Raw genomic sequence first — 15,988 nt, 5'->3', positions numbered from 1 at the left:
CGGCCTTCCACTATTATTTGCGATGGCCAACTCCTCTGCTACTGTAAAACACTCCTTACAGTAGTGTTCAAAGACACCTTTTTTTTGTTAGCTGTAAAACAGAGGCCAAGTAAAGGCTATAAGCATACTAGGCCTACATGTTTTCATAATTAAGAAATATTAATGCAAGCTATAACTATATAAACCTACTATTCTGAATAATGTGTTTGCGTTTCATTTTCACTTGCTGCCATGTGCGTTTGGCAATGGTGTTGCATCTGAAATGTTCACAGGATTAGGCATACACTAAATCAGTCAATGGGGGCTACTTAAACATTCAATTATCCTATTACTGTAATCTATATGCCCACTTCTAAATTGTGTTGCATCTGTAGGCATTTCTATGAACTCAAAATAGGCAATTTAATTATTTCAACTAATTTCAGACATTCCGCAAGCTATTAATCCTCCGTAACACATATTTGAAGAACATGTGGAAATAAAACTTTACTTTTAGGCATTTAGGCTACCCGATTTGCCTTGCCTTGCTTTGTTCACTGCCGACGTATTTGATTTTTGTCGTAGAGTGGGTTTTAATTCCTCATAACTTGGCATAATAATTGTGCATTCCTCATCCGTAAAATAAGGTGATCGCGTCATCACTGAAAGTGGTGACTTGCGCTGCAACCCGCCCCTTTTATGTGAACGCGCACAAACTCCAATGAGGTTAACCCCGGCTCAACAAATCAACTTCATAATCAGCGTCGTAGTACCGATTAACACCACTTAAGATAACCAGGTTTTGTCAACCCTGGTTTAACAAAGTAACCCTGGGTTACATCTGGGTAGGTTAAGCTCCCTTCGTAGTACAGGCCCCAGGTGTAATACTAGTATTTATTTATCCATTTGTCTAGGCTGATGAAATACTAGTATTTATTTATCCAGGTGTAATACTAGGGGGGTATTCTATCAACCTCGCTAATGAAGGCGGCGCTTAACAGAAATAGCCTGGCTTGAACTAGCGTAGACTCTCACTTGGGGCTGAAGCCGTTCCATTAACTCAAGTTAGCGGCATCTTGGCCTCGTTTATTCAAGCGAGGTTTTAGTTCAGCTTCATCTCTGCTTGTGCACGAGGTAGAACAGTAGACCAAAACAGTAGATTGACCAAAAGAGGATATATGTCGTAAAATTAAGACAATACTAGACGATTTCTGTTCGATTTGGCAAGCGCCATCTACAGGATTTTCATCGAAAGTCATCAAATTTAACATCGAGAGAAAAAAATAGATTGCCTACAGAAATTGGAGAATAATGAAAGCATACATTTAAAACCACAATACTAATGGTTTGAAATCAATTGTGAGTTTGATTGGCTTCACTCTTGAACACATAGACTATACAGTCTATGCTTGAAATAAATAGTATAAATGCAAAAACAACTTTGTCATATATTCAAAACTATCTATAGCCTACGTTCTTAGATTAAAAGAGTCCAAATTATTGTCTAGGTGTAGGTGGTCATAAAATAAATTAGTATCAACATAATAGCCTATTGTCTCCCATAAGTCCCAAAGTGTTTGAAATATAATTATCTGAAATGCAATGGATTTCAATTTGTCAATTTCAATTTGTTTTTGCCTAGTATTTAATCTGTGTAGCACACAGTTGATTTGACATTCGTGAACAATTGTCGACACATGAAGCAGTTTTAATTATTAGCTGCCTATATATAGCCCACTGGCAAAGCATATTACTGTCACTGAACAGCCTACCAAATGTGCATGACCCATTATCAACAGTAGACATGTCTTTCATTAAAGAGTATAACTAAAAATGCCATTATCAAGGTGATAAGCTATGTAGCCGTAATACTTTGTTTGGGAAGCAAACCTGTGAACACGCAAGAATGTAACTGCTTTGGTATGCCGTCTCTCTGCACGTTACACCACCACCGAACGTAAGTGACGCAGAGTAGCACGATTCCTAAAACCACACGCATGTGAAGTTAAAACATTTTAAGTTGCATAATCTTCATACATTCTTTGGAGCCAGTGAATGTGTAAATCCATGCTTGGTGACACTGTCGGAAAAAAAAATTCTAGGCCTACTTCTATTTTTGAAGTTGTAGGCTACAGGTGACGAAAGCACAGGTTGACGGAACCATCTTTTTGGACTCGTTTTCCGACTGATTGTTTTTTTTCCAACGCAGCTTAATTTAGCTTGAAAGTTAACCTGCTACGGAGCAGGTTAGTTCTGTGGCATTAATTCCCATAGTTACCAAGCTGGGATTCACGTTAACCTCATTAATGGAACGGATTTCTCACTAAAATTAGCGAGACTTATCGAAATAAGCCAGGTTTGGCCTTTAGCGAGGTTGATGGAATACCCCTCAGGTGTAATACTAGTATTTATTTATCCAGGTGTCAAGGCTGATGAAATACTAGTATTTTATTTTAGGCTCTATGAGGCTTAATGTCTATGTAAACAGGAGAGATATTGTGCATGTTGTGTATGTTGCGCATGTTGTGCTGCCTGTGTTGTTGTTGTGTATGTTGCGCATGTTGTGCTGCCTGTGTTGTTGTGTATGTTGCGCATGTTGTGATGCCTGTGTTGTGTATATTATGTATGTTGCGCATGTTGTTGATGTTGCGCATGTTGTGCTGCCTGTGTTGTGTATGTTGCGCATGTTGTGATGCCTGTGTTGTGTATATTATGTATGTTGCGCATGTTGTTGATGTTGCGCATGTTGTGCTGCCTGTGTTGTGTATGTTGCGCATGTTGTGATGCCTGTGTTGTGTATATTATGTATGTTGCGCATGTTGTTGATGTTGCGCATGTTGTGTTGCCTGTGTTGTTGTTGTTGATGTTGCGCATGTTGTGCTGCCTGTGTTGTTGTTGTTGATGTTGCTGTGCCTGTGCTGTGTATATATTGTATATTGTATGGTGTGTACATTGTGCGCGTTGCGTATGTTTAGCTGTGTGTGTTGTGCGTTGTGTGTGTTGTGTATGTTTAGCTGTGTGTGTTGTGTATGTTTAGCTGTGTGTGTTGTATGTTGTGTGTGTTGTGTGTGTTTAGCTGTGTGTGTTGTATGTTTAGCTGTGTGTGTTGTACATTGTGTGTGTTGTACGTTGTTGGTGTTGCGTTTGTTTGTATATTACGATATATTTTGTATCTTACGATAGATGTTTATGTTGTTCATGTTGTGTATATTCTGTCTGTTGTGTTGTGTTGTATTGTGCAGCTATGTGGAGAAGTACGGGCTGGAGGAACCCTGTGTGTGTGTTGTGTTGTGTTGTGTTGTGCAGCTATGTGGAGAAGTATGTTGTGGTGTGTCTGTGTGTGTGTTGTGTTGTGTTGTGCAGCTATGTGGAGAAGTATGTTGTGATGTGTGTGTGTGGGTTGTGTTGTGCAGCTATGTGGAGAAGTATGTTGTGATATGTGTGTGTCAAAGTCAAAGTCTGCTTTATTGTCAATTTCTTCACATGTCAAGACATACAAAGAGATCGAAATTGCGTTTCCTACTATCCCATGGTGGAGACAAGACATATTTTACCAATTAGGTCCACAGACAAACATAACATTCAAGTAAACAATATAAAAAGTAAAAATAAGAAGGCACATACAATGAAGAAATAAGAGCAGCAAAATTTGGTAGAAATTATGCATACAGTAGACAGTCAATATAATAGTGCAAAAGTCAGGCCAATAAATGGCTGAGGTAGTTTTGTTTGACCTAAGTATGCAAGTGGCATAGTGGTGCAAGTTATGTAAGAGCAGCAGAAGTGTGTTCAGAAGTGTTCAGGACAACAACAAGTTGCAAGTGTACAAGTGGAGTAGTGCAAGGCAGCCATTGTGGGTCTAAAAGTCCAGGGTGTTATGTAGCTGAGGGTGGAGGGGGGAGAGGGGGGAGAGAGTTCAGCATCCTAACAGCCTGGTGTATGAAGCTGTTGGTGAGTCTGGTGGTGTGGGAGTGCAGGCTTCTGTACCTCTTCCCAGAGGGCAGTAGATCAAACAAATTGTGAGCGGGGTGACTTGCATCACTCACAATTTTGGTCGCCTTGCGGGTGAGGTGGGTGGTGTAAATGTCCTTCAGGGAGGGGAGTGAAGCACCAATAATCCTTCCAGCTGTGTTCACTATGCGCTGCAGGGCTTTCCTGTTGTATTCAGTGCAGCTTCCGCCCCACACAGCGATACAGCTGGAGAGGATGCTCTCAATGGTGCCTCGGTAGAATGTGGTCATGATGGCTGGTGGAGCACTTGCTCGCCTGAGTTTCCGCAGGAAGTACAGGCGGCGCTGAGCTTTCTTCGCCAGTGATGCAGTGTTGGTGGTCCAGGAGAGGTCTTCACTGATGTGCACCCCCAGGAATTTGGTGCTGCTCACTCTCTCCACCACAGCACCGTCGATGGTCAGTGGCAGGTGTTGGGTGTGACCTCTCCGTTCAGCAGGAGGTTGTTGTCCCTGCACCACGTGGTCAGAGGGTCGACCTCCAACCTGTATTGAGTCTCGTCGCCCTTGGTGATGAGACCCACCAGAGTTGTGTGTGTGTGTTGTGTTGTGCAGCTATGTGGAGAAGTATGTTGTGATATGTGTGTGTGTGTGTGTGTGTGTGTGTTGTGCAGCTATGTGGAGAAGTATGTTGTGATATGTGTGTGTGTGTGTGTGTGTGTGTGTGTGTTGTGTTGTGCAGCTATGTGGAGAAGTATGTTGTGATGTGTGTGTGTGTGTGTTGTGTTGTGCAGCTATGTGGAGAAGTATGTTGTGATATGTGTGTGTGTGTGTGTGTGTGTGTGTGTGTGTTGTGTTGTGCAGCTATGTGGAGAAGTATGTTGTGATGTGTGTGTGTGTGTGTGTGTGTGTGTGTGTGTGTGTTGTGTTGTGCAGCTATGTGGAGAAGTATGTTGTGATATGTGTGTGTGTGTGTGTGTGTGTGTTGTGCAGCTATGTGGAGAAGTACGGGCTGGAGGAACCCTGTGACAGCATCGAGCAGGTACTGAAGCGCATCGCCATCAAGCTGGGCAAGACGCAGCGTGTCAAAGCCATCACTGGAGTGGGTGTGTACAACACACACACACATACACACACACACACACATCACACATACACACCACACACACACACCACACAACACACACATACACCACACCACACACACACCACACCACACACACCACACACACACACACATATACACACACACACACACATCACACATACACACACACATACACACCACACACACACACATACACACCACACACACACATACACACCACACACACACACACCACACACACACACACACACACATACACCACACCACACACACACCACACACACACACACACATACACATCACACATACACACACACATACACACCACACACACACATACACAACACACACACATACACCACACCACACACACACACACACACACACACACAGAGTGAGACAGACATCCACATATTTCACGTCCAAAGAGAGTGTATGGAGCTTGGCATTCCCTTTACTTTGTCTACTGTAAAGTGTATGGAGCTTGGCATTCCCTCGACCTTGTCTACTGTTATCTGCCAAGTTGCAAAGAGTGAGATAAAATGACTAGACATGAACTAGCTGTTTAGTCTAGTACTGCTACTACTGCTGCTACTACTGCTACTGCTGCTGCTACTGCTAAGAGCTGCTGTGCACTACATTAGTGGTTTAGCTGGAGGTGTTTTCAAGTTGTGTTTTCACCATCTACTCACGGGAGCGTGCCCTTTGTGTCTGGTCCACTCACGGGAGCGTGCCATTTGTGTCTCTCTCTGGTCCACTCACGGGAGCGTGCCATTTGTGTCTCTCTCTGTGGTCGTCCAGGCAACATCACCATCACGGTCCCCAACTACACAGCGGCGGCCTACGACTTCATCCGCGCCTTCAGGAAGGGCGAGCTCGGCCAGGTCATGCTGGACTAGTCCATGTGGACGACCTGGGAGCCCCCTGGGATGACCCCACATGGTACGACCTGGGAGCCACGGCAACAGCAGCTGTCCGGTTAGGCCTTTGCAAGGTCTCGGTCGGGCATGCCATGCCAGCCATGCCATTTGATTGACGGGTAAAGTGCAAAGACTTAAGTCTCAAGTCTAACTAAAGCTAATTCAGTAACTAGACCAAATTTGCTAATTTAACACTATGGGCAAGACATTGAAGCTCAAACATTGATGAGTCAGCTCAAACATTGATGAGTCAGCTCAAACATTGATGAGTCAGCTCAATGCTCCTATACGTCACACAATAGCTCTAGTACATACGTGAGAACTTTGCTTGCTGACAGACTTTGCACTTTGACCGCCAAACAGTAGGTCCCATTATGTGGAGATCTCTATGGTGTCTTCATGGGGCTCAATATAAATGTTAGCACGAGTAAGTGCTGTATATAATAGTATACTGTATATAGTGCTGTATAAAATAGTATACTGTAAGTATGTTAATGAGGAGGTTCACATCAACAGCAATAAATTATTTATTTTCATATTGTGTGTTATTTGATATTTAATTATACAGAATATTTGGTAAACAGGTACATTTAGATTTCCACTGATGTTGGTTACGTCATATAATTTCATAATCTAATCTGATACTTTCACAGGGATTTAAAAACATTTTAGAGGAACAGAGAAATGACACACACCTGGTGAACAACAATAAGGGAATCTACAGCAAAACACACACTTACAAAAACATTTCACATTGGACAACAGTCACAATACAGACACAGATCCGTATTGTCGTTTGCATTGCTTCAATAGAAATGGAGAGATCCAGATTATCTATCAAAATATTTCTAATACAAATATCTGTCTGGTTTAATTCACCAGGTCCATAGCTTTGCTAACTTAATTTTCTCAAATTTTGAGATGTCCTTATTTCTGCAATCAAAAATTCTTACAAATTGCATATAGGAAATACCTACAATATAAATATTCCAAGCGGGTTTTTCAAAAGCTGTAGCTCAAATTCTATCTGTGTAGGTTTACAAAGTGGTGCTCACAAGACAGATCACTTGCATTATACAAGGGTAGAAATAAGAGACACTGCTCTGAATATGAATGTGAACGTGACCTCCTGACTCTTGGGAATGTGGAGTCAGTGGCTGGGCTTTTGTTAGCGCTGCAGAGTATCTGTGGGATCTTAACAGTGCACGTCAGGTGAGCGTTGGTGCCCCGAGCACAGGTGAGAGTCTCAGGTGAGCACAGGTAATGCTGGTCCAGGTGTGGTGTGGTGTGGTGAGCACAGGTAATGCTGGTCCAGGTGTGGCTGTGATCAGTGAAGCAGAAGAGCCTGTAGCCTGCAGCTGAAACACTACACTTCCCAGCTGTCCCGGCCCCTTCTGCTTAAACACTACATTTCCCAGCTGCCCCGGCGCCTTCAGCTTAAACGCTACACAGCCCCCCCCACAGCTGGAACGCCTCCTGTCACACGGATCGCAGGTGTCCTGCCCGGACAGTCACACAGGTGTCTAAACGGCTCTCTCAATCACTCAGGTACAAACACATACGTCTTCTATCTTAACGGCTCTCTCAGGTGCAAACACATATGTCTTTTATCTAAACGGCTCTCTCAGTCACACAGGTACAAACACATATGTCTTCTGTCTAAACGGCTCTCCCAGTCACTCAGGTACAAAACGTCTTCTGTCTAAACAGCTCTCTGTCGCCCCCCAGTAACATGTAATAAAACTGCTCTAATGTTTGTGTTTTCTAGTGAATTTATTGCACAGGAACTTAACGATAGGTAGCTTATCAAGCTGTGAGATAGCAGATAGCCTCAGAGGTGGGCGTAGGCCAGCGTGTTGATTGACAGCAGGACTGACCACACTTTGGTGAGGAGGCAGCCTGAGGGGGCGGAGTCCGAGGTCCTGTAGAAGTCCCATTCGGTGCGGTTGGCGTACTGGTCATCGCGCTCCGAGCTGTCATCCGGCCGTTTCTGAGCTGACGCGTACCACCCGCCGGCTGCCAAGGCGACCGCCGCTCCCGCTGCTGCCGCTCCCGCCACACGCACGGGGGATGAGCGAACGCTGGTCCGGCCACGGCCCCCTCGGGCCGTCCCCCGCGCCGACCCTCTGGCCCCGCCCCTGCCCCCTTTAGAGGTCACGGGGTCACAGAGGAGCGCAAACAGCAACACCACGACCCAGCCGGCCACCCACACTCTCTTCATACTGCCCAGCCCTGCACACACACACACACACACACACACACACACACACACCTGTGAGGGGAGAAGAGCACAGGAAGAAAGCTGGTTAAAAGCATCTCCCAAACAAACAAGCAGAACCACACTCACACTCAAATAAAGACTACAGAGATAGAATGTAGAACATTGTCCACTGAGATGGAACACAAAATGACAGGATTAGGAACTAGAATGCATGTAGAACCCAGCCTGTGGAATTCACATGTAGAACCCAGCCTGTGGAATTCACATGTAGAACCCAGCCTGTGGAATTCACATTAGGAACCCAGCCTGTGGAATTCACATATACTGTAGAACCCAACCCAGCCTGTGGAATTCACATTAGGAACCCAGCCTGTGAAATTCACATATAGAACCCAGCCTGTGGAATTCACATATACTGTAGAACCCAGCCTGTGGAATTCACATTAGGAACCCAGCCGGTGGAATTCACATTAGGAACCCAGCCTGTGGAATTCACATATACTGTAGAACCCAGCCTGTGGAATTCACATATACTGTAGAACCCAGCCTGTGGAATTCACATTAGGAACCCAGCCGGTGGAATTCACATATACTGTAGAACCCAGCCTGTGGAATTCACATATAGAACCCAGCCTGTGGAATTCACATATACTGTAGAACCCAGCCTGTGGAATTCACATATAGAACCCAGCCTGTGGAATTCACATGTAGAACCCAGTCTGTGGAATTCACATGTAGAAGGCATTTACAGGTGTGTGGTGCATGTTGGGCATGTTCCAAGTGATGTTATGTTGCAAATAGACCTGGCTGAGGTTGTTAGTTGAAGAGCCCAACTGCTACCCCTAGTGGACAACTGTTAATATACAGACTCAATCAGGCAGGGTTGCCAACTCTCACGCATCTGGCGTGACACTCACGCTTTCAGCACCAATCTCACGCTCTCACGCACATGCAAGAAATGTCACGCCAAATCCCGCCAATTTTTTTTTGCAATCCGTTCGTTTTTTGTTGATGACTAGACTAGACTTGTTTCTAAATGACAGGATACGAGTTTAAGGCATACATATGTCTAGACCAACAGCAGGTAGGTCTAATATCCGCCTACAACGTTCTCAGCGCAGTTTTCTCTGATTGTTGATTCGCTGACTAGGCTATTTTAATCCGGTCCGCGACACCTTCACGGAACACGCTGCTATGTAGACATGAGGCAGACCGCTAAAGTGTGGCCGCCCATTCTTCTCTAGAAACTACTTGCAAAGTAGCCTCACAGACCTCACATGAAATAACTTTTCTCATCTTTTATAAGGTGCTATAGCCGCTATTTGCTGCGATAAACGGTTCGCGAGAAAATTAACTTTCAAGAAATAATCATATTAGGCTATAGCTCTGCGCTCATTTCAATTCATATAGGTGGAATATCTCACAAACTTTTCGTTCCACACATGACAAACCGTAAACCAGAATAAACAGCAGAGCTTACCGATCACAAAGGTGTAATGCAATCCCCTGTACAATAAGCCGTTCCAGAGTAATCCGGTTTTGAAATGGTAGCAAATTTCTATATGGTCTCCAATTTTGGGCTTTTAGTGTCTTAAAACTGAGCTGTGCTTTAATACCTACATATGTGTAAATATTAAAATCAGAGGATATACAGCTCATGGCTCAGAGTTTGTCGATGTAGCCATAATGATTTGTTTTCACAAAATGCTAAGCATGCATGTATTTATAAGTGTCTTAAAAAAGTGTGCTTATATTGGTCAATGCATAATTTCATAACAGGCCAAATAGAAAATAAATGTTAAATATAGCCTAGACATAATATTAAAATCAGATGATGTAGGATAGTATAGAGTTAGATAAAGTTGGATGGCTCCAGAACTCACACCAGTGGATTGGGTCTTAAAGGAGCCACACCACTTTTATGACAATATAGCTGTTCTGTTGACCTTTAGATTTGTTGCTACTGGGCATGAAGGGCAGGCCAATTATGAGTTCTGTCCAACATTGATGGTAGGTTTAGAAAAAAAGTCAGCACATTTTAATCATATTGCAATAATACCAATAACCGTGATCATTTTGGTCATGATTTTCATCAAATGTTCATACTGTATCTCTAGTGGCTGGTAGACTTTGGAATCCACCAGCCAGAATGGTAGGTGGAAAAAGATATTTTAGGCTATTTCCATCCCTGATACATAGGTACACTCATACACACATTCATAAGTCTTAATCTGTCCATTTCTTTCCACAAAACTCACCAGAAGTCATCATTTAAGGGGTTATTTTTCAATTTTTTCTACTGAGCTGCTACCTTTTTCAGGTGGGCAGGGGGGCCCTTTTCATGTCTGTGCCCAGGGGCCCAGTGGCTCATAATCTTTCCATGCCACGGGGTTAAAATACTGGTCTTGTTTTCAAGTGCAATCAATAATTTAATTGTACATTTTGAAGAAACTTTTCCATTCATTTTTTTTAAAAACATAAATCAGGGATTATACTGTACATAACAAAAAAGTCAGGGGACAGACATTTTTAAAATTAGGTTTAGGGAAAAATTTAACGCACACGCACTATGACTTCACAAAATCTCACTCCAGCCAAACACCCAAAGTTGGCAACCCTGAATTAGGAGATTAATTGATTAAGAATAATAATTAAAAGATTTATTGATTGTGAATGATAATGAAGATATTAATTAATTATGAATGATAATTAAGAGATTCATTATGAATGATAGGACTCCTCAGAGTTGGCCGATACAGTTGGGAGTGTGAGCCACTTCTGCCCTCTCGAGATTCGGGCTTCATTTACTGTTACGTCTCAGTACACTCCTGTAAGGAGAGTGAGCTGTTACTGTTACATCTCAGTACACTCCTGTAAGGAGAGTGAGCTGTTACTGTTACGTCGCTAATGTTGTTGTGTGTGTGTGTGTGTGGTGCTAATGTTGTGGTGTGTGTGTGGTGCTAATGTTGTTGTGTGTGTGTGTGTGTGTGGTGCTAATGTTGTTGTGTGTGTGTGGTGCTAATGTTGTGTGTGTGTGTGGTGCTAATGTTGTTGTGTGTGTGGTGCTAATGTTGTTGTGTGTGTGTGGTGCTAATGTTGTGTGTGTGTGTGGTGCTAATGTTGTTGTGTGTGTGTGTGGTGCTAATGTTGTTGTGTGTGTGTGGTGCTAATGTTGTTGTGTGTGTGTGGTGCTAATGTTGTTGTGTGTGTGGTGCTAATGTTGTGTGTGTGTGGTGCTAATGTTGTTGTGTGTGTGGTGCTAATGTTGTTGTGTGTGTGTGGTGCTAATGTTGTTGTGTGTGTGTGTGGTGCTAATGTTGTTGTGTGTGTGGTGCTAATGTTGTTGTGTGTGTGTGGTGCTAATGTTGTTGTGTGTGTGGTGCTAATGTTGTTGTGTGTGTGTGTGTGTGTGTGTGGTGCTAATGTTGTTGTGTGTGTGTGGTGCTAATGTTGTTGTGTGTGTGTGTGTGGTGCTAATGTTGTTGTGTGTGTGTGGTGCTAATGTTGTTGTGTGTGTGGTGCTAATGTTGTTGTGTGTGTGTGTGGTGCTAATGTTGTTGTGTGTGTGTGGTGCTAATGTTGTTGTTGTGTGTGTGGTGCTAATGTTGTTGTTGTGTGTGGTGCTAATGTTTTTCTGTGTGTGTGGTGCTAATGTTGTTGTGTTTGTGTGGTGCTAATGTTGTTGTGTGTGTGTGTGGTGCTAATGTTGTTGTGTGTGTGTGGTGCTAATGTTGTTGTGTGTGTGTGGTGCTAATGTTGTTGTGTGTGTGTGTGGTGCTAATGTTGTTGTGTGTGTGTGTGGTGCTAATGTTGTTGTGTGTGTGTGGTGCTAATGTTGTTGTGTGTGTGTGTGGTCCTAATGTTGTTGTGTGTGTGTGTGGTGCTAATGTTGTTGTGTGTGTGTGTGGTGCTAATGTTGTTGTGTGTGTGTGTGGTGCTAATGTTGTTGTGTGTGTGTGTGGTGCTAATGTTGTTGTGTGTGTGTGGTGCTAATGTTGTTGTGTGTGTGTGTGGTCCTAATGTTGTTGTGTGTGTGTGTGGTGCTAATGTTGTTGTGTGTGTGTGTGTGTGGTGCTAATGTTGTTGTGTGTGTGTGGTGCTAATGTTGTTGTGTGTGTGTGTGGTCCTAATGTTGTTGTGTGTGTGTGTGGTGCTAATGTTGTTGTGTGTGTGTGTGTGTGGTGGTAATGTTGTTGTGTGTGTGTGGTGCTAATGTTGTTGTGTGTGTGGTGCTAATGTTGTTGTGTGTGTGTGTGGTGCTAATGTTGTTGTGTGTGTGTGGTGCTAATGTTGTTGTTGTGTGTGTGGTGCTAATGTTGTTGTTGTGTGTGGTGCTAATGTTTTTCTGTGTGTGTGGTGCTAATGTTGTTGTGTTTGTGTGGTGCTAATGTTGTTGTGTGTGTGTGTGGTGCTAATGTTGTTGTGTGTGTGTGGTGCTAATGTTGTTGTGTGTGTGTGTGGTGCTAATGTTGTTGTGTGTGTGTGTGGTGCTAATGTTGTTGTGTGTGTGTGGTGCTAATGTTGTTGTGTGTGTGTGTGGTCCTAATGTTGTTGTGTGTGTGTGTGGTGCTAATGTTGTTGTGTGTGTGTGTGTGTGGTGCTAATGTTGTTGTGTGTGTGTGGTGCTAATGTTGTTGTGTGTGTGGTGCTGATGTTGTGTGTGTGGTGCTAATGTTGTTGGTGTGTGGTGCTAATGTTGCAATAGTTGTGTCTGTGTGTCTGAGTGTGTGTGTGTGTGTGTTAGTTTAGGACACACTACGCGTTAGCTGAGTCGACTCTACATTCGGTTTGACATGTCAGAGGTATATGCAACGACGTGTCACATGATTGTGCGTTTATGGGACCTCTATCCTACATATGTGTGTGTGTGTGTGTGTGTGGACCTCTACCCTACATATGCTTTCAAATCCAGCCGTAATCCAAACCTGATGGTATTCCCTTTTGGAGCAGGTAAGATCAACCAAAGCACATGTATGAGAAAGACAGGACATTACATCTAGACCTAGACAGACAGGACACACAGTGATGTCACGGGCCTAGACAGACAGGACACACAGTGATGTCACAGGCCTAGACAGACAGGACACACAGTGATGTCACGGGCCTAGACAGACAGGACACACAGTGATGTCACAGGCCTAGACAGACAGGACACACAGTGATGTAACGGGCCTAGACAGACAGGACACAGTGATGTCATGGGCCTAGACGTACAGGACACAAGGAGGTTTATTTGTCACATACATAGCTATACTAACGTAAAGCATGTAGTGAAATTTAATTTGGTGTTCAGCTTTTTCTGTGCAAGTGTGAAGAAAGAAAGATCAAGAAATATTTTAATAAATAGCAAGAGAGAATAAAAAGTGCAGTGTGTGTACAGTCCATGTGCAAGTGTGTAATAAAATAAAATAAAAAAGTTTATATAGTCTTGTGTGTGTTCAGGATGTGGATTGCTTGAGGATAGAAGCTCCTCCTCAGTCTCTCTTTTCTGGTCTTGTAGCAGCAGAGACGTTTGCCTGACCTCAGTCTTTTGAAAAGTCCATGATCAGGATGTGATGAGTCCTTTAAGATACTTTGGGTCCCGGTACATAGTATTTTCTTGTAGGTCTCCTGCAGGGTAGGGAGAGGTGCTCTGATGGTACGTTCGGCAGATCGCACCACTCTCTGTAGGGCACTGCAGTTACGGGCTGTACAGTTCCCATACCAAGTGATGATGCTACTTGTCAGGACACTCTCCACAGCTGAGGAGTAAAAGGCCTTCAAGATGGGTGCTGATACTTTGAACTTCCTCAGCTGACGTAGGAAGTACAGTCTTTGCCTTGATTTCCTCAGTGTGTGTTAACAGTCCATGTTAGATCGTCAGTGAAGTGTACTCCCAGGTGTGTGTGTGTGTGTGTGTGTGTACTCCCAGGTATTTGAAGCTTGTGACTCTCCACTGGCAGCCCACTGATCTTAAGTGGAGTGTAAGCTCTGCTCTGTTGTTTCCTGTAGTCCACCACCATTTCCTTTGTTTTGCTGACATTCAAAGTGAGGTTGTGATGATACAGGATACACAGTGATGTCACGGGCCTAGACAGACAGGACACACAGTGATGTCACAGGCCTAGACAGACAGGACACACAGTGATGTCACAGGCCTAGACAGACAGGACACAGTGATGTCACGGGCCTAGACAGACAGGACACAGTGATGTCACGGGCCTAGACAGACAAGACACAGTGATGTCACAGGCCTAGACAGACAGGACACCACAGTATGGGAATTGTGTCACTCTGTTGCATTCTTCCATCCAGCTAGTTCCTGATTCCAAATGCGCATAATCAGTTCCATCATTCATCAGCTTTGTTCAGGGCCCTTTAACGGCAGCACTGGGTGTGTTCAGGGCCCTTTAACGGCAGCACTGGGTGTAGCAGGTGTGACTTGGACTGCATTTGATGACTGCTACAAGGTTACCTATATAGTCACACTTCAGTGCTGGCAAGAAAACTGGTGTGAAGGCGCCACCGTGTGGGCATAACTAATAGTGCAACCTAATGCACTGCCCCTGTCTGGTCCAGTGTTTAATCAACACACTGCACACACATCATATCAATTGCAATGAACAGATAATGAATTCAAATAAAAAAGCTATAATACAGCCAATCCTGCGTTTTAAATAAATGTACAGCATTTAATATGTGTAACACTATGTAGATAAATGTAAAGCATTTAATATATGTAATACTATGTAGATAAATGTAAAGCATTTATGTGTATAATGAAAAACCATTTCTCCAGTTAGAGCCCATTATGTTGTCGGTAATTTCGGTTACCCCATTTGTGTCCGCAGCAGAAATGGGTTCAATGACGAGGGTGTGGAGCTGATATCATTTCCACACAGACAGATCAGCTGGTGCACGAAACATAGCTTTTTTTATTTCATCATATGTGTGTTGTGTGTTATTGGGACATTTAGCCACAGAAAATGGATCTAACTCCGTTATGTTCGTCAGTGATCGCGAGGACACCGTGCCTGCACATCGCCATAACTGCCTTTTTTCCTGCGATGAAAAAATAGTATGACACTACACAACGCTAATTACATTCTGATAAGCAAGCTAAATAAGCAAGTAGCACTTACCTCAAAACAACACGCAGCTTCACTGATTTTCCAGACGGTGTAGAACGAGGAAAGGCAAAATGTAAAATGTCCTGGCGGTGTACATATATGCTACAGCTGAATTAGGCTCGGGCGGATTCACGTCTATGTAGGCTACAGGAACGGTGGATCACGCGAGCGCACGGAGGGAGCCCACGCGAGCGCACTGGCGCACGGGCGCGCACAGCTTGCCTCATGAAGTATAAATAATTCAGCTTCTACATGCTGATGGCATAATGTCACGTTTCCAATGTTGTGTTCTGTTCTGCCCATCCGATGTAGATAGGCATAGCGTCCGACGAATGAATTCTAACATTGTTTTATTGTATTTTTTTGCATTGTTTGGTAAATGTTATCTGTGGTAGGTTATTCCACAACGAATTTCTTTTCATTTCTCGAATGAGGAGAGGGTGAGTTTGAGTGCCCCATTGGGGTTCGATTTGTCTGCTTATCATCTTTAATCAGTGTCCAATTATGTACTGAATAATCTAACGGTATGAATGAACCTAGCTCACATATGTCTATGGAAAGCATGCCAACATCGGTTTCTGTGGTTCTGAGGTTATTCGTTTTGTAAATGGGACTGGTTTGTCTAGTGTTGTTTGGTTGGGCTAGGCCTAATTATTTGAATTTTGTTACTGTGATTCTTTATAATAGCCTAATTTCTACCATAA

General features: G+C 43.6%; 2 protein-coding genes across 7 annotated transcripts in view; one reads left to right on the top strand and one right to left on the bottom strand.

The window, feature by feature from the left end:
• Nucleotides 1-6,490, top strand: part of mtg1 (mitochondrial ribosome-associated GTPase 1) — a 19,449-nt gene extending 12,959 nt beyond the window's left edge. Inside the window, exons 10-11 of the mRNA XM_042066337.1 lie at nt 4,920-5,032; nt 5,836-6,490. Coding sequence (XP_041922271.1) covers nt 4,920-5,032; nt 5,836-5,933 — 211 coding nt within the window. The 3' untranslated portion in view covers nt 5,934-6,490. The remainder of the gene's footprint in view (nt 1-4,919; nt 5,033-5,835) is intronic.
• An 8-nt stretch (nt 6,491-6,498) lies between these two features.
• Nucleotides 6,499-15,936, bottom strand: sprn (shadow of prion protein). Of its 6 annotated transcripts, none has more exons than XM_042066344.1 (2): nt 13,070-13,182; nt 6,499-8,186 (listed from the first exon to the last, which is right to left on the bottom strand). In XM_042066344.1, the coding sequence occupies exons 1-2, from the start codon at nt 13,164-13,166 to the stop codon at nt 7,786-7,788; spliced, it is 498 nt and encodes a 165-aa protein (XP_041922278.1). In that variant the 5' UTR covers nt 13,167-13,182; the 3' UTR covers nt 6,499-7,785. The 6 variants fall into 6 exon arrangements, 5 of the variants coding, with proteins under 5 accessions (XP_041922278.1, XP_041922281.1, XP_041922280.1 ...); XM_042066347.1 differs by having other exon boundaries at nt 13,101-13,182; XM_042066346.1 differs by lacking the exon at nt 13,070-13,182 and adding an exon at nt 15,295-15,912 and having other exon boundaries at nt 6,502-8,216.
• Nucleotides 15,937-15,988: the final 52 nt, after the last annotated feature.

This window comes from Alosa sapidissima, chromosome 16, assembly GCF_018492685.1.
Source record: "Alosa sapidissima isolate fAloSap1 chromosome 16, fAloSap1.pri, whole genome shotgun sequence".
Lineage (NCBI taxonomy): Eukaryota > Metazoa > Chordata > Actinopteri > Clupeiformes > Clupeidae > Alosa > Alosa sapidissima.
Note: the sequence above shows the minus strand (reverse complement) of the source record. Positions and strands in the feature narration are given on the sequence as shown.

What these genes read in the sequence shown, in the direction of transcription:
- sprn (XM_042066343.1), bottom strand. Translation starts at nt 13,166, where the DNA reads ATGTCCTGTCTTTCTCATACATGTGCTTTGGTTGATCTTACCTGCTCC. An exon ending in CCAAAAGGGAATACCATCAG is followed by an intron (nt 8,227 to 13,100) that starts GTTTGGATTACG and finishes CTCCCCTCACAG; the next exon opens with GTGTGTGTGTGTGTGTGTGT.